This window comes from Cherax quadricarinatus, chromosome 80 (assembly GCF_038502225.1).
Source record: "Cherax quadricarinatus isolate ZL_2023a chromosome 80, ASM3850222v1, whole genome shotgun sequence".
Taxonomy (NCBI): Eukaryota; Metazoa; Arthropoda; class Malacostraca; order Decapoda; family Parastacidae; genus Cherax; species Cherax quadricarinatus.
This window is the reverse complement of record NC_091371.1, coordinates 16,353,361-16,378,617: the sequence shown is the minus strand read 5'-3', so window position 1 is coordinate 16,378,617 and position 25,257 is coordinate 16,353,361. Positions and strand designations below refer to the sequence as shown.

The 25,257-nt window shown below is 39.0% G+C and overlaps 1 protein-coding gene across 1 annotated transcript in view; it reads right to left on the bottom strand.

Moving 5' to 3' along the window:
• Positions 1–7,923: 7,923 nt before the first annotated feature.
• The window catches only part of nonC (serine/threonine-protein kinase Smg1), a 134,974-nt gene continuing 117,640 nt past the window's right edge, over positions 7,924–25,257 (bottom strand). Inside the window, exons 62-66 of the mRNA XM_070102179.1 lie at positions 22,057–22,217; positions 19,646–19,811; positions 17,595–17,795; positions 16,505–16,611; positions 7,924–8,759 (exon numbers count right to left, since the gene is read on the bottom strand). Of these exons, the coding sequence (XP_069958280.1) occupies positions 8,682–8,759; positions 16,505–16,611; positions 17,595–17,795; positions 19,646–19,811; positions 22,057–22,217 (713 nt within the window). The 3' untranslated portion in view covers positions 7,924–8,681. The remainder of the gene's footprint in view (positions 8,760–16,504; positions 16,612–17,594; positions 17,796–19,645; positions 19,812–22,056; positions 22,218–25,257) is intronic.

The following is a 25,257-nucleotide window of genomic DNA, read 5'->3' as shown; positions in this document are numbered from 1 at the left end:
GGTTCACTAAGCCTACACCCAACTTTTTTTCACCACCACACAAGAATTACTTTAATCCCTAAACTGGGATTAAAGTAAACTTTCAGCATATATACTCTGAGAGAAATACACCTATCAATGGTAGTCAAAAGATTAGAGGCACATAATGGGTCCAGGGACTGGGCCCCAATGTTTTGATAGCTAAATAAGTTGCAGTGGTAATATAAGTTTTCTCCCGATTTTTAACCCAGAGGGTTAGCCACTCAGGATAACCTAAGAAAGTCAGTGCGTCCTAGAAGACCGTCTCTTATTTCTATCGGGGTCCTTTGATCTTGTTCCATTGGATGCTACCCACACCAGTCGACTAACACCCAGGTACCTACTTACTGCTAGGTGAACAGGGACAGAAGGTATAAGGAAACATGCCCAAAGTTTCCACCCGTATCGTGCCGGGGATTGAATCACGACACTCAGTGTGTAAGGCGAAACGTTGCCTCCAACTCAAATTTTTATTTCTTTGTATAGTTTAAAATGTGTGACTGACATGTTATAAGGAGTCTATTTCCATGCATAGTTTACAATGTGTAATTACAATATTGATTTGCTAAGTGCAAAGAAAGCCCCAATGGAAATAAGTCACTCTGTCTGACTTTTTTGGGTTATCCTAGATTCTCTACACATATGCTGCTATGTATGATAATTCTATGTAACTGTATTGTGTATACCTGAATAAATTTACTTACTTACTTACTTACACTATCATGCCGAGGCACACACTCTTGGTCACAGCACCAGCATGGAGCCCACACCTCAGAAAGCAGGTTAAGAAACTGGAGACAGTGCAGAAGTATGTAACGATGTATAACAGAGTCTATGCATCGTTTTAAGAATAGGCATGATAGGGTCCACGAGGCTAGAAGAGTAAATCTGGCATGCCGCAAGTTGAGGGGCAGAGGGAGGAGCTGTGACTCGACCCCTACAACCACATATAGGTGAATAAACACACAAGCAATACAGACGCAGTTGACAACAGCGTTACTTGTTTAGTACATTTATATAGATCATCCCAGTGACTTTATAGATATGTTCCCTTGTTAGTTGTGACGTCACGAGACCCCTCAAATGAACCGTCAGTTGCAGGACTCCTCCTCAGTTCCTCGCTTGGCACAGTACATCCTCCGGCATTACTGGGTATCTCTCAAGACTAATTATACGCCTCCAAGACATCCAGTGTATTTTTATACTTCAGAATATCCTTGACGAAGATCCCTCGACATGATAGCAGCGGCGTAGATGTGACTGAAGATTACGCGGATACATGGATATTTTTTGAATTTGAATTTAAGCCAGACAGACGTTGTGTGGTGGGCGAGGGTGCCAAGAGACGCCAGCATTCTCAAGCCTTGTCTACAGAGCTTGGTTAGTTGCTTCGTACTTAGTGGCTTATTTGCTAACCTTCGAGGAGTCGATCCGGGTTTCTTGCAAATTAAGACAAGCCAGTCTGTAGAGGAGAACCCCTAAGTCAGCAAGCCAGCCAACCAACCTGCTTTATTACTGGTGTGTACAAACCTGCAAGCATTCAAGCCATCGCAGCCTAGTCAATGTCGAGGGCTTAAGCCAGCCTAACAACCCAGCTGAGAGAAGTATGCCAAGCAAGATCCTCTTTATAGTTACTGTCTCCATAGGCTGTACCTCTTTCTACCAGTGAAACGCTGAGCAGTAACAATCACCATCCCTGTGGTACATTTGTGGCTTATCAAGCCACCCTGGCTTAATCACGACTTGGTAGTGTGTGGTACCAGCTGCAGCCAAGCCACCCATACAAAGCCACTTACATAACGTGGCCGCTCGTAAGAACAAAAAAGGAGGAACACTTTAGAAGGCCTGTTGGCCCATACTGGGCAGGTCCTACACAAACTCAACCCACTAACAGAACACTTGCCCAACCCATTTCCATGTGCACTCATATTGGGCTGCAGTGTCCTTATTTTGTTCTTATACTACACTACTCCACCTGACGCCGCCTCCAGACTTACAATCAAGACCTATTATAAAGATATTTGCATGTGTTGAGTCATTTCCCAGAACTAGTGATTTTTTTGGTTCAGAGACTGGTGTCCTAGTATCAAATTTTTGTTTTTTACTTTATATTCCATGTGACTTTTGATCTGCAAATATTTCCTAGTGCTGTGTTAGTGTTCATTTTTATATTAATTTTTTTATACGTTACCGTTTACCTTCTCCAACCCGAATTCTTTTTATTTGTATACATTTACTATTATTTGCCTAATTTGTATTTTATTCATTTCTCTATCATTCTCTCCTCGTTTCTCATTTCTGCTCCTTTATAGTCTTGTGCAATCTACCTTATTTCATTATTGTGTACCAATATTTTTCTTGTGTGTTCTCTACTAATTCTATGTGTTGATTCCTTCACTATCTCCATTGTGCTAAATTTCCATTTTCATTCTGTGTAACATTATTTTTGTGATAAATGTTTTTATATGTGCAGTGTCTCATTGAATTTTTGCAGAGTGTACTACCATATCTTGTGTACCTAGCAAGACATTGAAGTATATATTCAGTAACTGTGTTTCCTGTAACTTTGTAAGTGTTGAATTACCAGTTCTGTATCTTGTATCATTTTTAATTATATTGACATTTCTTTGAACAAATTTACTTAGTGTAATTATTAAAGTAAACTATTATCATTGCTTTGTTTTTGAGTAATTTGTTTTGTCTACTTGAGATTAAGAGAAAGTTCAAACCAGTTTTTTCTTGATGTTTTTATAATCTTTGTGTGTATAATTTCTATTGATATATTGACTAATTCTGCAAATTATTTAAGTCTTTCCAAAGAGTGATATATTACAAATTGAGTGCCCTGTTTCTTATCTTATTATTTTAGTTTGTGTTTTATCATTGCATAATATTTTTGTTTGTGTTTATAATTGGAAAAGTTATTTTCTGGCATATTTGCATTTGCATACAGTTTATTGATTTTATTTCACCATTTTTGCATTGATTTACAGTTTTATCAGAAATTTCTTTACTGAGTTGAAATTTGAAATTTAAGTTAAAGTAATATTTCTCTTCCTGATTTTTCTACATATTTCCTTTATCTTTGCCTTATTCATTGGCAACCAGGATTTTGAAGCAAGGTTTACTGCAATCCATGCTAGAGCTAATACTTTTGTAGAAGGTACTCCATCAGAGGAAACTATTATTAGGATTGCAAAAGAAAGTCTTGCTGCTGTAAACATTGTTAACCTTACCATGTGTGACTCTGAAACTTTTCTTGTGCCAATGACAGACTCTGATCCGTATATCATCCTCAAGGAAATAGTGAATGCAACACTTACGCCAAATGACTCATTATGTAAGTTTATGGTTCGATTATCGAATCTTTTGACATCATTCATTAAAGCAGTACAGTCTTCAAAATTTATACCTGAAGAGGGGAAACATGCTGCCCCAAGTTTTGGTAAACTGGCAACTTTTGGTGCTATCAGGGAATTAATGCCACTCACTGCCTTTCATGCTTATGATTCTAACCCTCCAACTGTGAATATGGAACCGCTAGCAGTCCTTATTCACATACGTGACATGTGTGCTCCCGGTACTTTCCCGTACATCAAACCTACTTTAACTACGATGAATCCTTCAGCATCCCCCGTTTTTTATGTAACAACTCAAGGTCCTGATAAAAGTCAAGCATGTCAGTCGTCCAAGGCCAGTGTAATGAGTAGTTGCTCTGCTCGTAGTGCATTCAGTAACCATAGTAGAAGGACTTGTTATAACTGTGGTTACCGAGGTCACATTGCAGCAAATTGTACGAGTGGCCAAAGTAAAAAGCGTCGTATTGAAAATAACTCTCAAGCCAACTTACCATACTGCACTTTTCATAGAATACATGGACATGATACATCTGAGTGTAATGCTCTCTACAATAGTAGGTACTTTAGATCCTCCTGTGACCATTCCTATCATAGAACTAGGAGAGGTAATAGAGGTCGTAGTCCTCAGAATAACCAGAGCCAGTCTGTCTTCAAATTGGGGGGAATCTGAGCACCCCAGTCAAACCATTCAATGGTAACAGTAGGTGATAATGAATATGCCATTCCTGTTCGTAATTCCTTCGATGCCTTATGCAGTCTCAAGACAGTCTCGATGTTGCTTCACATGTTTTTGACATTTTTAGGGATGCAGTGGGTAAAACCTTTGACGATTCTCCTTGGTGCAGGCGTTGTTCTAAATGCACCAGTTCATGTGTTCATGGACTCGGGTGTGCAAGTCAATAGTCAGGTCCAGTTTGTTTAAGAATAAGCAGTTACGCCGTGCCCCTGTAGAACCAACTCGTGTCTCCACCCTTAGTGATGTGGCTAGTTCTAGTCTGCGTGTCCAAGGTCAGACTTCCCTCACCTTTTCTATCCAAGGTAGAGACTTCACTGCTTCCTTCCTTGTTGTGGACCAGATTAATTTCCCCTGGTGATCTACTGGGATTTGCTTCCATGAATGTCTTGTTGTCTCATTAAATCGTAATGACATGATTGCAAACAATCCATACCAAGGGCGGGGATAGAACCCACTGTCAGAGTCTCAGAACTCCAGACCGTCGCGTTAGCCACTGGACCAGCTAGCCACAATAAGAATCTTATTGTGGCTAGCTGGTCCAGTGGCTAACGCGACGGTCTGGAGTTTTGAGACTCCGATTGCGGGTTCTATCTCCGCCTGTGGTATGGTTTGTCTTGTTGTCCCTCGTGTTCCAGATGGTGATGACATCCTAGTTAAAAGTGATCCTTGCAAGGTAAAGGGTTTGTATGTCGAGCCATCATTACATGTTGTAAAAATAAGATCTTGCTAATAATTCTGGTCATAGTGTTCACTATTTCAACCAGAGAGAGTCCATCTACTCCATCGAGCCAGTCCACTCCTTCAGTAGAGAAAGTACAATACTCTGTGTTGAGAGCAACTATCAATCCCAATAGTGCAACCTGGGATGAAGTTATACCTGATGTTCAGTGTGCCATAAATTCTGCTTACAATGCCTCTATAGGTGATACTCCACATTATGCATGTATGGTGTAGATAAGCACTTAACGTATGAGTTGTTATATTCCACTCCGAAACCAAATTACAATCCTGGTGATTTCATAGGAACTTGTACCATCTTAACTCAAAGTGTCTTCAGAAGAATCCGAGAAACACTTCATAAATCAATAGCAGAGTTTACGTCCCTAATACTCGAGCAAAGCCAACCAAAATTAAAGTAGGTTCGAGAGTTAAGCTGACTAATTTCAATAAAACATCCACTATGCCAAAGCTCAATCAAAATTTGTCGGTCCATATCAAGTGCTTGAGCATGTCAGTGGCAATAAGTATAAAGTTAGAGAAATCAGTACTGGTCAGTATAAAGAATCATATGAAGTTAGTATACGATGATGAGGTTCCTGACACCCAGACGAATGCGACAGACACAGACACTCCTCCTGACTTAGTACCCTCTACCTCAAACAACCAGACAGACGAACAGCCTGATTGTCATTATTCCCCATGTATACAACAAGTAAGGAGGAATCCCCAAGTTTCATTTGTAAATACCAATTTAGATCCTCAACCATGGCATGTGTTAGCTGTTGCAACAGAATTTGACCCCCTTAGAGGAGATGACCACTGCATATGTAAATCTTACCCTAGCAAAGTTGGGGTTAAATGTAAATAACCAGTATATTATTATAATCAAGGGGGAAGCGCTAAACCCGGAGGATTATACAGCGCCTGGGGGGGGGGAGATGTGGAAGGCATTCAGGCTTAATTCGGGGAACTGGAGCACAGATCCAATTCCCTAAATCAAGAGCCCCTCACCAACATCAAGGAACCTTCCTCGAGGGGTATAATAACCAGTATAGATGAATAATATAGTATAAAATGTGTTTCAGCTGTGTGTCTACTATGTTAATGATATTCAAAATTTTTTTTTCTTCAAGTGTTCACGTTTTCTCTGAATTCTGAGATTTAACAGTAAAAGACTTGTGTGCACCAGGTTAAACACTTTCTTTTTTGTAAATATATTTCCTCAGAATCCATAGATCACTTGAATACAGATTGATCGATCTTATCTCTTTCTTGATCTCCTTCCAACTTTATCTATGTCCATCTCATTTTTTTTTGTTAAACTGTATAATCATTGATTCTATCATTTACCATTATTTGTGATGTACCTTAAGTTGTAATGCATTACAGTCAATTATTATTATGTATAGTTGCTTATGTTCAGTTGTTGTATACATTGATATTGTATAGAATCAGCCCAGTGCTGTAATGCCTACAGTCTGTCCAGTGTATAAGTTAGCTGTATGTTGGGGACACTATGTTAGCTTCGCTGAGCTGTCACGTGTTACTTATGTAGTACACTTGCAGATAAATCATTCCAGCCACTTTATAGATATGCTCTATTGCTAGCTGTGACATCATGAGACCTCTCACATGTGAGCCATCAGCTAGAAGCCTCCCTCTCAGTTCCACACTAGGCATAGCAGACTCGACAGGCAGGCCTGGGCTCCTTTCAGGACTTTCTTTAATTATATGCCTCCAAGACATCCAATATGTGTATTTCTTACTCCAAAATATCCTCAACGAATCCCCCAAGACGCTACATACAATAGTCACAAGTCCACTAGTGGGCCACTAAGAGTTTAGTGTTTGAATTGCCACTTAGACCCACCCACTTACAGAATTGCCATCTTTAATTTTATATATATATATATGAATAACCATTAAAAATCTAATGAACTCTTGTCAGTGTTCAATAATAACCCACATGGAGCCAAACTCTGATGAATTTGTCAATATATTTCAACCCCCTACTGGGGTCCTCTTCAGCAGATGCATATACAGTGGAACCTCGGTTTTCGAATACCCTAGTTGGAGACAATTGGAGAAAATTCTCTATACTACAGTGAAACCTCGATTTTCATAATTAATCCATTCCAGAGAATGACGAATGGTTTTTTGGACCTGATGAACTGTTGGAGTGAGAGCAGGGTAATATTTTGTGAAGGGATTCAGGGAAACCAGTTAGCTGGACTTGAGTCCTGGAACTGGGTTTGTGATATTGGCAGTTTGGAGGGACCTCTGAACTGTCGTATTTGAGTGCCTCTGCAAAGACTGATTATGTATGAGTGAGGTGAAAGTGTTGAATGATGATGAAAGTATTTTCTTTTTGGGGATTTTTCTTTTTTAGGTCACCCTGCCTCGGTGGGAGATGACCGACGTGTTAAAAAAAAAATGAAGTTGAGCTGTTGAAATTCACTTGTTTGTTAATAAAACACACAATGTACTTTAAAAAATTATTCATGAAAGAAACTATAATGACAGAATTACAAGGTACAGTAATCATACTCTAATGAATTTGTAGTCAAAATGTTGATTGCATATCTACAGTATGTCCACATGTAGCCTTTCCATTAATATGCTAATTACACAATTTTGACAAATTATCCAGTTTTTATTTCACATAGTTCTATGGTGCTCCAAAAGTGGTGAAGTAGTATATTGATGTAGTTATGATTTCAGCCATAATTACATGTGCATCTGTAACTGGAGTGACAAAAGAAATTTTCAGTAGAAGCAGTTGTCAAACTAATGTACTATATAATATTAACCAAATATTAAAAAAGTTTTCTCCTTGTGTCTCCAAGTTGTTCTCACAAGTTAAGTAGTGTTTAATGCTTTTATTAACAAATACCTTTGTTACTACAGAAGTTATACAGAGCTAAAAATATTAAGTGGTTTATTGGTAAAAATTGCATTTTATTTTTATAAAAGAAATATGACAAAATTGCAATGGAGCTCCACAGAAAGATATGAATGAATGAAGTCTGTAGAGGTTCTGAACTGTTACTGCTGTACTATACAGCAAAAGCCAGTGCATTCCTAGAGGCCATATAATCTTGGATGTCAGTCAGGAGGCCTGGTCTCGGACCGGGCCGCGGGGGCGTTGACCCCCGGAACTCTCTCCAGGTAATCCAGGTAAGTAGAACATAAGTGATCAGTGCCTACCAATATAAAACAAAATAGACAAAAAAAAAAAAAAAAGTTAGGCTGATACAAGTGAAAAAGTGATACAGAACTTTAACTAAGCAATCCTGGTGAACACATCATGATCATATTTGAGAAAAAAAAAAAAACTGCATACATTTATTTTGAAATGAACCTAGGTAGTGTGATAGTAGATGCATTAGTTGCTACTACGAGCTCTTTTTTAATAATATCTGTATAGGAGGTAACCCAACTAAATTTTTTAAATATGATAAAGGCAAGTAAACTTGAATATAGTGACCAGAAAGTAGGTTTCTTATGGTATATTGCTACACTTTGACACCAATGTGGGGATGTTATAACGTAATGGGTCGTTGAATTGTGATGTCCATACCCTTATGGAAAGACAGCTGAAAAGTGATGGTAAATCAGTTTTCTTCTTTGGACCACAATACTGTGGTGAGAAATGGCCAGAAATCAAGAAAAGCCAATTGAATTAGCTTTAAACAAACAACTGTTCAGTGTCAATGATATTTCACCAAACTAACATTCACACACTCAACACGTTTCATGTTGATCTTGGTTATAAAATACAGTTTTATCTATACAGTTCTCGAATGAAACAGTGAATTTGTTTATTTTGGAGGTGGGTACTGTACTCTTCACACCCAGGGTGTCCAGCCTTCATAGAGTGTGGCCAGGTTGTCCAGATTTGTTGCTTCTCTTATTGTGTAATCAACCTTGAATAAAACAATCATATTAATACATTATGTGGAAACTTCGATGATCTGTAAAAGCAGAAAAATAACTACCAGTATCTACAATATTTTGAATGTAAAATTAAACTAAAATAAAGCAGAGGGACATACAGAAGGAAAAAGGGGTGCTTTGGTGCTATATAATAACAGGGAAGCTGTGATTTCGTGTATAGGGCAAGGAGGAATAACATCTTGTAGGAGTGAGGAAGAGCCAGTTGTGAGTGTGGGGGAAGTTCGTGAGGCAGTAGGTAAAATGAAAGGGGGTAAGGCAGCCGGGATTGATGGGATAAAGATAGAAATGTTAAAAGCAGGTGGGGATATAGTTTTGGAGTGGTTGGTGCAATTATTTAATAAATGTATGGAAGAGGGTAAGGTACCTAGGGATTGGCAGAGAGCATGCATAGTTCCTTTGTATAAAGGCAAAGGGGATAAAAGAGAGTGCAAAAATTATAGGGGGATAAGTCTGTTGAGTGTACCTGGTAAAGTGTATGGTAGAGTTATAATTGAAAGAATTAAGAGTAAGACGGAGAATAGGATAGCAGATGAACAAGGAGGCTTTAGGAAAGGTAGGGGGTGTGTGGACCAGGTGTTTACAGTGAAACATATAAGTGAACAGTATTTAGATAAGGCTAAAGAGGTCTTTGTGGCATTTATGGATTTGGAAAAGGCGTATGACAGGGTGGATAGGGGGGCAATGTGGCAGATGTTGCAAGTGTATGGTGTAGGAGGTAGGTTACTGAAAGCAGTGAAGAGTTTTTACGAGGATAGTGAGGCTCAAGTTAGAGTATGTAGGAAAGAGGGAAATTTTGTCCCAGTAAAAGTAGGCCTTAGACAAGGATGTGTGATGTCACCGTGGTTGTTTAATATATTTATAGATGGGGTTGTAAGAGAAGTAAATGCGAGGGTCTTGGCAAGAGGCGTGGAGTTAAAAGATAAAGAATCACACACAAAGTGGGAGTTGTCACAGCTGCTCTTTGCCGATGACACTGTGCTCTTGGGAGATTCTGAAGAGAAGTTGCAGAGATTGGTGGATGAATTTGGTAGGGTGTGCAAAAGAAGAAAATTAAAGGTGAATACAGGAAAGAGTAAGGTTATGAGGATAACAAAAAGATTAGGTGATGAAAGATTGAATATCAGATTGGAGGGAGAGAGTATGGAGGAGGTGAACGTATTCAGATATTTGGGAGTGGACGTGTCAGCGGATGGGTCTATGAAAGATGAGGTGAATCATAGAATTGATGAGGGAAAAAGAGTGAGTGGTGCACTTAGGAGTCTGTGGAGACAAAGAACTTTGTCCTTGGAGGCAAAGAGGGGAATGTATGAGAGTATAGTTTTACCAACGCTCTTATATGGGTGTGAAGCGTGGGTGATGAATGTTGCAGCGAGGAGAAGGCTGGAGGCAGTGGAGATGTCATGTCTGAGGGCAATGTGTGGTGTGAATATAATGCAGAGAATTCGTAGTTTGGAAGTTAGGAGGAGGTGCGGGATTACCAAAACTGTTGTCCAGAGGGCTGAGGAAGGGTTGTTGAGGTGGTTCGGACATGTAGAGAGAATGGAGCGAAACAGAATGACTTCAAGAGTGTATCAGTCTGTAGTGGAAGGAAGGCGGGGTAGGGGTCGGCCTAGGAAGGGTTGGAGGGAGGGGGTAAAGGAGGTTTTGTGTGCGAGGGGCTTGGACTTCCAGCAGGCATGCGTGAGCGTGTTTGATAGGAGTGAATGGAGACAAATGGTTTTTAATACTTGACGTGCTGTTGGAGTGTGAGCAAAGTAACATTTATGAAGGGATTCAGGGAAACCGGCAGGCCGGACTTGAGTCCTGGAGATGGGAAGTACAGTGCCTGCACTCTGAAGGAGGGGTGTTAATGTTGCAGTTTAAAAACTGTAGTGTAAAGCACCCTTCTGGCAAGACAGTGATGGAGTGAATGATGGTGAAAGTTTTTCTTTTTCGGGCCACCCTGCCTTGGTGGGAATCGGCCGGTGTGATAATAAAAAAAAAAAAATAATTATTAGTTTCTTCATGGGAAAGTGGCACAAAATTCTTCCTCCATAAGCCATGTGTATTGTAAGAGGCAACTAAAATGTCAGGATCAAGAGGCTAGTAACCCCTTCTGCTGTATACATTACTAAATTTAAAAAGAAAAACTTTCATGGTATACGGCTGGTTCCTTTAAGAAAAAATATTATTAGTTATTTGAATATTTCATTGTTTCACTTTGTAATTAACCTCCTTTTAAAGACTATTAATGAGATGCAGTTATTCACAATTTTTTGTTTAACATGCTGGCCATCTCCCACCAAGGCAGGATGACCCAAGAAGGAAACACTTTCATCATCATCATCTACACTATCAGTCTTGCTAGAAGCAAATACGTACTGTACTATATACATGTATATTTACCTTACATATGGTATATAAACTCTCCTGTACAGTGTATATACATTGCTTTACTACACCCATGTTAAATACCTTAAATAAACTTTTCTGATAGTACTAGAAATCTAAGAATTAGTAATAAAATAATTACAAAGAAATGTATTCAGATTTATAGTAAATGTTTGTGTAGCTTTCATCAACTCTTTCCAACAAAGTACATTTGAATGCTACATGTCTTAGTGGATTATGTTTATAATAATAATAACAATCATTTTTTTCAACAAACTGGCCATATCCCACTGAGACAGGGTGATCAAAAAAGAAAAATGAAAGTTTCTCTCTTTAAATTTAGTAATGTATACAGAAGGGGTTACTAGCCCCTTGCTCCCGGCGTGTTAGTCACCTCTTACGACATGCATGGCTTATGGAGGAATAATTCTGTTCTACTTCCCCATGGAGAATAACAATATTATTATAGTTATTATTATTATTTTCAACACGTCAGTCGTCTCCCACTGAGGCAGGGTGACCTGAAAAGAAAAGATCCCCCCTCAAAAAAAAATACTTTAATCATCATTCAACACTGTCACCTCACTCATACATAATCACTGTCTTTGCAGAGGCGCTCAGATACGACAATTTAGACGCCCCTCTAAACTGCCAATATCCTAAACCCCTCCTTTAATCCTTTGACTGTCGGTGTTGTGTATATATACATCTTACGAGCCAATGTTTTTCACGTATTAATATGCTAAAATTCTAGCGGCTTCAAATCAAGTGGGAGAAAGCTGGTAGGCCCACATGCGAGAGAATGGGTCTGTGTGGTCAGTGTGCGCAGCATAAAAAAAAAATCCTGCAGCATGCAGTGCATAATGAGAAAAATAAAATCCGACCGTGTTTTTGGATTAAAATGCCGAGTTTGTGGTGTATTTTTATATAATATTTATGGCCATATTCTCGTTTTCTTGGCTTCATTTGATAGAATGGAAGACATTACAGAAATAGAGATGATTTTGATTGGTTTCATGATGAAGAGGACCTTGAAATTGAGCTCAATTTAGCAGAAATGTTTGATTTTTGCCAATGTTCAAGAGTAAACAAATGATGTCACCGTCCAATAAGTGTCCAACTAGCCATTCTAATACACAAGTCATGAATGGGTTGACATTATTTATACAATTATTACAATACTGCAGTAGTCTGCATAACAGTAAATCTTCTATTTTTTGTGTGAATAAAAATTCAAAATAGAAAGCAAGAGTAATATAAGAGGGGCCTGGAGACATGACTAATGAACAGAGAAAATGTTATTGTAGTGCCAGGAATGTTTGCCTTGTTTATTCTGGACCCTATTTTGAAATTGGCATCTTTTTTAATTTGCATGAAATTGGCCAAATTGCCAATTTCTGACCACTTTATTAGGCAGTTGAAATTGGTAAATGGACAGTTTTTTGTCCTCAATCGATAGAACAAATGGAGTTCTAAAGAAATAGCTATGAGTTTGGTCTACTGGAGCAATGGAATTGTTCAAAAATAGGGCTCAAAGTGGGCGAAATTGCCGATGCACATATATTGCCGAGATCTTTAACCTCACAAGAGCGTAATTCCATAAGTTTTCTATCAAATTTTGTACTTTTGGTGTTATTACCATTGGGAAAAGATTCTATCATTTCATAAGAATTTTGTTTTTTTAATATTTTGCAGCACAGAGACACTTCAGGATTTGGGGTCTCAACAGTCAAAGGGTTAAAGTGCAGGCATCATACTTCCCATTTAGAACATAAGAACATAAGAATGTAGGAACACTGCAGAAGGCCTACTGGCCCATACGAGGCAGGTCCTTATCAAAACGACATCTACCTAAAGCTACTCAAGAAACAACTCTCGCACCCCCCAACACCAATCAAACCCAGCCCCTCCCACTCATATATTTGTCCAGTCTCTTCTTAAAGCTACCCAAGGTCCTAGCCTCTATCACCCCACTGGGAAGACTGTTCCACGCATCTACAACTCTGTTAGAAAACCAGTACTTACCTATGTCCTTTCTAAATCTAAATTTATCCAACTTAAATCCATTATTCCTGGTTCTTACCTGGTTCGACACCCTCAGTACTTTATTAATGTCTCCCTTGTTTATGCCCGTCATCCACTTATACACTTCAATGATATCTCCCCTCATTCTACGCCTCTCCAGAGAGTGGAGATTTAAGGCTTTAAGTCTATCTTCATACGGGAGGTTCCTTACACAGTAAATCATTTTAGTCATTCTTCTCTGTATGTTCTCTAATGAGTCTATGTCCATCCTGTAGTAAGGGGACCAAAACTGAGCAGCATAATCTAAATGAGGCCTCACTAGTGATGTATAGAGCTGTAAAATAACTTTTGGACTTCTGTTACTTATACTTCTTGAGATAAATCCAAGTAATCTGTTGGCCTTGTTGCGCACACTGAGGCACTGCTGTCTTGGCTTTAGATTTCTGCTTACCATGACTCCCAAGTCTTTTTCACATTCTGTATGACCAAGCTCTACTTCACCTAGATTATAGCTTCGAGGGTTATTTTCATTACCAAGGGCAAGTACCTTACACTTATCCACATTAAACTTCATCTGCCATTTCTCAGACCAAGACATTAATTTGTTCAAATCGTCCTGGAGTTCATTGATATCCTCCTCAGAGTGAATTATACGGCCTATCTTTGTATCATCAGCAAACTTACTCATGTCACTAGTAATCCCTTCATCAAGGTCATTAATGTAAATTATGAACAAGAGAGGGCCTAAAACTGATCCTTGTGGAACGCCACTAGTGACTAATCCCCATTCAGATTTCACTCCATTAATGGTAACTCTCTGCTTTCTATTGGTAAGCCATGCCTCAATCCATGCTAGAACTTTACCTCCTATACCATGAGCTGCCACTTTTCTTAAGAGTCTCTTGTGAGGTACTCTGTCGAAGGCTTTACTAAAATCCAAATAAACAATATCATATTCCTTATCACTGTCAACTGCCTCAAATGTTCTATTGAAGAACGTCAGTAAGTTTGTCAGGCAGGAACGACCTCTCGTGAATCCATGCTGAGATTCATTTATCAAGTTATGCTCTTCAAGGTGACTTCTGATAATGTCAGCTATAATTGATTCTAATAACTTGCCCACTATAGATGTCAGGCTTATTGGAAGGTAATTTGAAGGAGTGGACTTATCCCCTGATTTGAATATAGGAACCACATTAGCCATCTTCCACATCTCTGGCACAACACTGGTAAGGATGGACGCATTGAATACACTCGTTAATGGCTGACTAAGCTCCATCTTGCATTCCTTAAGTACCCTTGAAAACAACTCATCGGGTCCCGGGGACTTATTTTGTTTCAGTTTGTCTATCTGTTTAATAACCATGTCCCTCGTGACAGTAATATTAGTTAACTTAAATTCATCAGGAACTAAATAATTGTTAATTACTGGAATCTCATTTACATCTTCCTGTGTAAAAACTGACAAAAAATAGTCATTAAATAAGGAACACATTTCCAGTTCATTATCCGTCAGCTGTCCATTCCCAGATTTCAGAGGTCCTACTTTTTCCTTCACCTTCGTCCTATACACTTGAAAGAACCCCTTTGGATTAGTCTTTGATTCATTAGCGACTCTAATTTCATAGTCACGTTTAGCCTTTCTAATCGCCTTTTTTACTTCTCTTTTAAGCTGAACATATTGGTCAGTAAGGTTAACCTCTCCTCTTCTGATGCGCCTATAAATTCCCCTTTTCTCCCCTAATAGATGCTTTAGCCTCCTGTTAACCCATTTGGGATCGTTATTATTAGACCTAATTTCTCTCTGGGGAATGTATATACTCTGGGCACTGTGTACATTATTAAGAAAACAATCATAAAAGCAGATCCCTTCATATTCATAAGTATGATTATCGTCAATAAAATCATTAGCTAGATAACCCCAATCAAGATTAGACAGATGTTCCCTAAGTCCATTATAATCGGCAGAACGAAAATCGGGGATTTTTACTGTATTATCATTATTCTTGCATTCCCAATTAATGCTAAAGGTGATGGATTTGTGATCACTTGCGCCAAGCTCTTCAGTGATCTCCAGATTATTCACTAGTGTTTCCTTATTTGACAAGACTAGGTCTAGCAAATTATTACCCCTGGTAGGTTCAGTTACACTCTGTTTCAGAAAACAGTCCTGAACTGTTTCCATGAAGTCACTGGACTCTAGATTACCTGTCAAAGAATTCCAGTCAATTTGGCTAAAGTTAAAATCCCCTACTATGACTACGTTACTGTGTCCAGAAGCCCTAACAATTTCGTCCCAAAGAAGTCTCCCTCTATCGTGATCCAAGCCTGGAGGTCGGTATATTACACCTAGAATTAGTTTTTCTTGACCCTCCACGAACTCTACCCAAACAGACTCTGTTACTGCTCCATCTATTTTTATACCTTTTTTTATGCAACAATTAATATTTTCTCGAACATACAATGCAGCTCCTCCCCCCTTCCCATTACATCTATCCACATTGAATAACTTAAATCCCTGAATATTACACTCAGCAGTCATATCCCGACTCTTTAAATCATACCACGTTTCAGTTAATGCAATGATATCAAAGTTCCCAGCACATGCTACCAAACGTAGTTCATTAATTTTATTTCTTGCACTTCTACTGTTAGCTAACCGGTTTTCCTGAATCCTTTCACAAAATATTACCCTGCTCACAACAGCTCGTCAGGTCCTAAAAACCATTCGTCTCCATTCACTCCTATCTAACAAGATCATGCACGCTTGCTGGAAGTCCAAGCCCCTCATCCACAAAACCTCCAGCCTTTTTGGGACAACCCCTACCCCACCTTCCTTCCCCAACAGATTTATACGCTCTCCAAGTCATTCTACTTCGTTCCATTCTGTCTAAATGACAAAACCACTTCAACTGCCCCTCTTCAGCCCTCTGGCTAATACTTTTAGTAACTTCCCAATTCCTAATTTCCACACTATGAATTCTCTGTATAACATTTACACCACACATTGCCCTTAGACACGGCATCTCCATTGCCTCCAGCTGCCTCCTGACTGCAGCATTTACAACCCATGCTTCACACCCATATAAGTGTGTTGGTACCACTATACTCTCGTACATACCCTTCTTTGCCTCCATGGATAATGTTCTTTGTCTCTACAGATACCTCAATGCACCACTCACCTTTTTTCCTCCAATTCTATGGTTTACCTCATCCTTCGTAAACCCATCTGCTGACAAGTCAGTTCCCAAATATCTAAAAACATTCTCTTCCATACTCAGTAACTACAGTAAGTAAATACATGAATTAAACAACTTACTTGCTCTGAAACTGAAGCTCTTCTTGTTGGATCCAAATCTCTGCCTTCCAGTTTCACTTTAACTCGACGCCAAACATTGAGAGCATATGCATTGTGTTCTTGGACAGCTGAGAAAAAATTGATAGAAATACTTTATAAGAAAATATAGATGAAAGTAATAAATATTTTTCAATTCTTGTCTACTCTTAAGTTTATCTTAAAAGTTGTTACTTGCATAAATATCTTAGGACACCACTTGCAAAGCCTGGTGATATCCTTGCATCTGCATAGTTTAGGAGGAAATCTGTATTCCTCTCCTCCAGTATTAGAGAGCTGATCTAAATGGAATTTAGTACTAAACAGTACCTTGGATTTAGCTATAACTCCAGGGCACTATTGTTTCAGCATCGACAAAACTGTCTGAAAAAATTCAGACATATGGACACAGAAGAGTAATGTTGCATATCTTAGTTTTATCAATGTTTAAGGGCAAACTGTAAATAAGCAGTAAGTGAAGAAACAAAATGTATTAATGTTGGTAGAATTACTGACAAAATGCATCTACACAGTTTACCTTAAACTGAATTTTTTTTTTTTTTTTTTTATCTAAAGAGATGCAAAACTTTAAGGAAATCTAAAGCTTCTACTTTAATGGTAGAGTATAATTTACAACAGAGCTAAAATTTTTTGGAAAAAGTAAAGGTGTTATAAAAGTTGAACCTGAGAAATTATTATACAGTGGTGCCTCAGGATACAAATTTATTTCGTTCCAGAAGGCTGTTCGAGTGCCGATACCAAACAAATTTGTTCTCATAAGGAATAATGTAAATTAGATTAATCCATTTCAGACCCCCAAAAATACGCTCACAAAAGCACTTACATATTTGTTCGAGTTTTGGGTTGTTCGTGTCCCAAGGTACCACTGTATTCATAGGGTAACACTAAGCCTGCATGGATAATACAATACCTGGGGAATGTGAGGTAATCAGATCTGATCCAAGGAAGGCAAGGGTATGTCCAATTCCTTGACTCAAGGGCCATTCATCAACATTAATGTGCTTTTTCATTGAAGGACAAACCTGAGGAAGTAAATTAAAACTTAAGGACTGACCTTTCCCTGTTAAGGGATGTCTCTTGACTTTAGTTTTGGAGTCAGGAGTGGAAGTTTTGACAGGGGACATTATGATGCTTGACTGACGTAGCAAGGGAGGTCTGCGAGACTCTCCACTACTCTCTCGCTGACCATCTGTTTCCTCTTGAGCTTCTTCAACACACTGGTTACCAAATTCGACGAGAAGATCATAAATAGTTCCTGTAAAAATTATGTGTTTGCAGGACTTAATCATGGTCAAGTCATTGGAGTTATTATTCATTTACATTATTACATTTAATAAGAAACTCAGTAATATTAATAGGTAATTTCTAATACACTGGCTGTCTCCCACTCAGAAAGGGTGAAAAAAAACACTACACATCACTCATTCAACAGCTGTCTTGACAGAAGTGTGTAGATAACACAATTCAAATGACCTGAACTGCAACAACTTCAGAGTACAGGCACTGTACTTTCCACCACCAGAATTCACATTTGGCTAGACAGTTTTCCAGACTTTCTTCATAAATGCTACCATCTAACAATCCAACAGCACATCAAGCCATAAAAACCATTTGTCTCAGTTCGCCTTGATGTAACATGCTCACACGATCCTGCTACTTGCTCAAGCCCCTAATGCTCACGACCTTCTTTACCCCCCTCCCTTCAAATATTCCTGGGACAACCCCTACCCCTCCTACCTTCCATCCCAGATTTATACACCCTCTTGGTCATCCTGTTCTGCTCCATTCTGTCTAAACACCCAAACCACTTCTGAATTACACCTCTGGTAACTATACATCGTCTTCTAATTTCTATGCTCCGAATTCTCTGCATAATATTCATCCCACACACTGCTCTCAAACATGACATCTCTAATGCCTCCAGCCTCCTTGCTGCAATACCCATATAAAGTGTTGATACCCCTATACTCTGTTATCATTTTCACTTCCATAGATAAATGTTCCTTTCCACAGAAAGAAATGTTTATCTATGACTCGCCTCACCTTTCACAGATCCATCTGCTTTTGACTTTGCCACCAATGAACACAAAAAATAGTATTACTACAGAAAATGAAATTTGAGGAAAGTGAAACAGAAGTCTTTGCTATATGCAGTTTTGAAAAGAATAAAAAGACACAAGTTTCATTTTCCTATTTGCAGGTTATCTGTGTACAGTTTTGAAAGTAAGGCAAATTATTGAAAGCCCTAATGAGAATCACAAATGAAGCTATCAAAGTTGTTTGGTATTGTAAAGTTGGTGAGACAACTTATCATGGCTTTATATTTTTTAAAATAAACTACAATGCTAGTGTTGTTCAGTACCAAGTGTGTATTAGTAAAATGAGTACTGAGATGGCTCAATTAAGTAAATGGAATTAAAACTAATAAAAAATTGTCCATTTTGTAACACATTACTGCTTTCTATCATAACAGGATGGATCAAAGAAGAAAAACACAGTCACTTTCAATTATTCTCTAGCTGTCCTTCCAGCAGTGCACAAACATAACTATGCATATAAGCCACCAACCCACAACATTCCCACCCAGCCGTCTGAGAACTGTTGTATCTGTGCACCTCTGGCAAGAAAGTGATAGTGTGAATAATGGTGAAAGTGTTTCTTTTTCGGGTCACCCTGCCTTGGTGGGAGACGGCCAGCACGTTAAAGAAAAATTAGTAAACAAATGTAATTATTAGTTACTATTATTTTATATATTGAAGACCTAAACCTATAAGGGTCATACAGTGCCTGGGGAATGGGAGGCAATGAGGTGTGATCTGAAGAAGGAGAAGGCAGTTTCCATTCCCTGGATCAAGAGCCCTTCACGAGTATCATGGTTGTACTGTCCTTGAAGACTAGACAAGTACAAAGTATGTCAGTATGGAACAGAGTGATTATTGTAAGAAACATCCAAAATATGGACAGGGCCGTGGGGGGCACTGACCCCCGGAACAATCTCCAGGTATACAAATAAACATTTTCATGTACCTCATCACAATTCCTGTAATTCCTACTGTTCAATGTTATACAGTACAAGTAATATCTGTGCAATATATTTTAACCAACCTGTCTGAGCAGTAACATCTCTTAGCTTTTGAAGGTACACTGAAGCTTTGTCCGGCGTTAGTGGATCATGAAGCATTTGTCGAATTAATCCTGAAATAGCTTCAGAATAGCTGCGGTATAAAGCAAGATAGTCCTCTACACCAGCTAACCCGCCCTCTCCTTCAAACTGAAAAAAATTGAAGTTCACTCACAAAAACTAGTTATTAATGATAAAAATGTCACTTCACACTTCCATCAGATGGTCCTTAATGTCAATGCTATTGCAAATATTAATACACCATACCAACTGAGGCTATTATCAGTAAATGAATAAATTTTTGTTTGTATCCAGGTTACAGAAGGAAGTTCTGCACAGATATGTTAGACATGTATCATGGGCCTGTGTTAAGAGTTTTTTAATGAGGGTGCATATACAACAGTAAGTATTTTCTCATTTCACATAAACAGCTGTATATCTGTAACCAATCACAGAATGGGTGAGGACTGAGCTCACTTGCAGTGGGTTCAATCCCCACCTGTTACGTGGTTTGTTTGCAATAGTGTTATTACGATTTCACAAATCTGTAACAAATATCAACATTTATAGAGAATTCTGGGATCACTTAAAGATCTATCCCCACCCCAAGAAAAATGGCAAAATATATTGCAAATTATTGATATTCTGAATTTTATATATTACAGTGGAACCTCAAAAATCGAACTTAATCCGTTCCAGGAGCTAGTTCTAAATTTTAAAATTATGAAATTCGAAGCAATATTTCCCATAAGAAATAATGGAAATACAATTAATCCGTTCCAGAAACCCAAAAATATTCACACAAAAAATACATTTTATAGAGATTAATTACAGTTTTACATACAACAAATACTATAGTTTTTAATTATGTATAATAATACATATAAAATAACATTTTTACTTACCTTTATTGAAGATTGGTGATGGCATCTGGAAAATAAGGAGGAGGAGAGAGGGAGTTGGGGTTAGTGTTTGGAAGGAGAATCCCCCTCCATGAGGACTTCAGGTAAAGCCCTCTCTGGGGTTACTTCCCTTCTCTGTCTTTTAATGCCATTAGGACCAGCTTGAGAGTCACTGGACCCCTGTCTCACAAAATAACTGTCCACAGTCCTCTGTTTCTGGTGCCTCTTTAACATTTCCCTAAAATGGGACATGGTTTTGTCACTGAACTTGTTGCAAAGATGGCTTGTTTCACTTGTTCAGGTTTGAATTCTTCACTGTCTATGTACCCCTTAAACTCCTGTACAAACTTCTCAGCCACCTGTTTGTCTGAACTGGCTGCCTCACCATGTCTTACAACATTGTGTATGCCACTATGCTTCTTAAATCTGTCAAACCAGCCTCTGCTGGCCTTAAATTCACTATCAGCACTGGTTCCAGGAGTTTTCTGTACCAGATCGGCATGCAACTTCCTTGCCTTTTTGCAAATAATCGTCTCTGAAACACTATCACCTGCAATCTCTTTATCCTTGATCCACACCAGCAACAACTTCTCAACCTCTTCAACTATTTGTGGTCTTTTTTTGGTTAGCATATTAACACCTTTTGCAACATCAGCTTCCTTGATTTGTACTTTCTTTGACAGGATAGAACCGATGGTCGACTTGTTTTTCCCATACATCCTGGCAAGCTCAACAAGTCTCGCACCACTCTCATACTTCTGTATTATTTCCTTCTTCACATCTATGGTGTTTCTCACTTTCTTTACCACAGGGGTACCACTAGCAAGTTTTTTTTGGGCCCATGGAAGCTTATTTCACAGTCCCACAAGCACTAAACACAACGAAATAATGTGTGAATAAGAGAGCAGGTTAGTGTTCACTCAAGCATAAACAAAGCTAGACTGCTCACGGCGCCTGCGCGGGGACGTGGACAGAGCGGGCCTGTGGACATGTCCTGTACCCGGTGGTCCGAAAATAAGGGCGCGTTCGATAATAGGGACACAATTTGTCCAAAAAAATGGTCCTATTTTCGAAACGTTTGATATGTGATACGTTCGATTTTTGAGGTTCCACTGTATATCAAAACATAACAGCCATTATGATTAAATTAAACCTATTAAGAATTTGCATAATTATGTCAGTTTTCCTTGGAAGGGATGAATCTTGAAGTGACCCAATTTCTGTATTAACATAATAATCCCTATGTTTCATTTCTTTTCATTGCTTTTTGTGCACTTTTCTAATTAGGTAACTATGATAAAAAATTTAATTAAATGAAATAGTTATAATACAGGAGCAAGGGGCTAGTAACCCCTACTCCTATATACATTATCAAAGTTAAAGAGAGAAACTTTTCTTTTTCTTTTTGGGCCACCCTGCCTGGGTGGGATACAGTCGATTTGTTGGAAGAAGTAGTAGTTATAATACAGGATACTTTGAAGTAAAATGCTCACCTTTGCCATACTCTTCAGTAAGGCTCTAATGTCAGACATTAATTTATGATGCATGGTAAGATGGATGCGAAGTGAAACTACAGAAGAGCGAACATTCTCCACAGACTTCCTCAACTCTCCACTTCGCTCACCCACCAACTTAGTTAGCAGTTCTATATGATCTGTAGAAAAAAGAGAGATGAAATTATGGTAAGGAATATCCAATGCCTAAATCACTCTTCTGGACATTCTTATGAATACCAAAAATAACAGTGCTGGAGTGATATTTAAAAAGATATACCCTCTGAAATACAAAACCAATCCAAACTTGAAAAATCAAAATATGTGGATAGTGTTAATTTGTCCTAGGTAGTAGGTTGGTAGACAGCAACCGCCCAGGTAGGTACTACCGTCCTGCCAAGTGAGTGTAAAACAAAAGCCTGTAATTGTTTTACATGAAGGTAGGATTGCTGGTGTCCATTTTTCTGTCTCATAAACATGCAAGATTTCAGGTACGTCTTGCTACTACTTCTTACACATAGGTCACACTACACATACATGTACAAGCATTTTTTTTTTTTTAACAAGTCGGCCGTCTCCCACCGAGGCAGGGTGACCCAAAAAAGAAAGAAAATCCCCAAAAAGAAAATACTTTCATCATCATTCAACACTTTCACCTCACTCACACATAATCACTGTTTTTGCAGAGGTGCTCAGAACACAACAGTTTAGAAGCATATACCTATAAAGATACACAACATATCCCTCCAAACTGCTAATATCCCGAACCCCTCCTTTAGAGTGCAGGCATTATTTTTATTATTTTATTATCACACCGGCCGATTCCCACCAAGGCAGGGTGGCCCGAAAAAGAAAAACTTTCACCATCATTCACTCCATCACTGTCTTGCCAGAAGGGTGCTTTACACTACAGTTTCTAAACTGCAACATTAACACCCCTCCTTCAGAGTGCAGGCACTGTACTTCCCATCTCCAGGACTCAAGTCCGGCCTGCCGGTTTCCCTGAATCCCTTCATAAATGTTACTTTGCTCACACTCCAACAGCACGTCAAGTATTAAAAACCATTTGTCTCCATTCACTCCTATCAAACACGCTCACGCATGCCTGCTGGAAGTCCAAGCCCCTCGCACACAAAACCTCCTTTACCCCCTCCCTCCAACCCTTCCTAGGCCGACCCCTACCCCGCCTTCCTTCCACTACAGACTGATACACTCTTGAAGTCATTCTGTTTCGCTCCATTCTCTCTACATGTCCGAACCACCTCAACAACCCTTCCTCAGCCCTCTGGACAACAGTTTTGGTAATCCCGCACCTCCTCCTAACTTCCAAACTACATTGTACTTCCCATTTCCAGGACTCAAGTCCGGCTATATAAAAATAACCGGTTTCCCTGAATCCCTTCACTAAATATTACCCTGCTCACACTCCAACAGATCGTCAGGTCCCAAATACCATTCGTCTCCATTCACTCCTATCTAACACGCTCATGCATGCTTGCTGGAAGTCCAAGCCCCTCGCCCACAAAACCTCCTTTACCCCCTCCCTCCAACCTTTTCGAGGACGACCCCTACCCCGCCTTCCTTCTCCTACAGATTTATACGCTCTCCATGCCATTATACTTTGATCCATTCTCTCTAACTGACCAAACCACCTCAACAACCCCTCTTCAGCCCTCTGACTAATACTTTTATTAACTCCAACCCTTCTCCTAATTTCCACACTCCGAATTTTCTGCATAATATTTACACCACACATTGCCCTTAGACAGGACATCTCCACTGCCTCCAACCGCCTCCTCGCTGCTGCATTTACAACCCAAGCTTCACACCCATATAAGAGTGTTGGTACTACTATACTTTCATACATTCCCTTCTTTGCCTCCATAGATAACATTTTTTGTCTCCACATATACCTCAACGCACCACTCACCTTCTTTTTTTTTTTTCTTTTTCAACAAGTCGGCCGTCTCCCACCGAGGCAGGGTGACCCAAAAAAGAAAGAAAATCCCCAAAAAGAAAATACTTTCATCATCATTCAACACTTTCACCACACTCACACATTATCACTGTTTTTGCAGAGGTGCTCAGAATACAGGATACAGAATACTCACCTATATATATATATATATATATATATATATACACATATAGTCGGACTTGAGTCCTGGAAATGGGAAGTACAATGCCTGCACTTTAAAGGAGGGGTTTGGGATATTGGCAGTTTGGAGGGATATGTTGTGTATCTTTATATGTTTATGCTTCTAGACTGTTGTATTCTGAGCACCTCTGCAAAAACAGTGATAATGTGCGAGTGTGGTGAAAGTGTTGAATGATGATGAAAGTATTTTCTTTTTGGGGATTTTCTTTCTTTTTTGGGTCACCCTGCCTCGGTGGGAGACGGCCGACTTGTTGAAAAAAAAAAAAAAAAAAAAAAAATATACACACCCCTCTGGGTTTTCTTCTATTTTCTTACTAGTTCTTGTTCTTGTTTATTTCCTGTTATCTCCATGGGGAAGTGGAACAGAATTCTTCCTCCGTAAGCCATGCATGTTGTAAGAGGCAACTAAAATGCCGGGAGCAAGGGGCTAGTAACCCCTTCTCCTGTATAAATTACTAAATTTAAAAAGAGAAACTTTCGTTTTTCTTTTTGGGCCACCCTGCCTCGGTGGGATACGGGCGGTTTGTTGAAAAAAAAAAGTGTTGATTTGTATTGTATTTGTCGAATTTGAATTTGCTGAGACCTCTAGAAGTGTATCCCAAAAATTTGGATTGAGTATTGTGTATAATAATGTCATATTAGCAAACAATGCCCTCACAGCTTTCAAATGCCACCTGTGATACGTGTCTAAGGAACGTGTTAACTTTGCATTCTTCAGTGACAGGCCTGGAGAAGAAGAGAGAACTACATGTAATGGTAGAGAATCTCAAAAAAACAGAGCAGAAGGGACTAAGACTGCTTGATTGCAAGAGGTGGTCCTTTCAAAAGTCACTTCTTTATAACAGCCAAGACCCTGTACATCTTAACCTAATTCTCCCAAATGAGCATTTGGAGTTCGAGTCTTTCCTCATGACGCCACCTTCTCCTTGGAATGAAGATGAACTCTACCAACATTTCATGGCCTCCGTCTCTTCACTGAAGATTGTGAGCAACAGCGGTGAAAGGGTTATTGGTTTGATCTCACAATTCAATTCATTCATCAC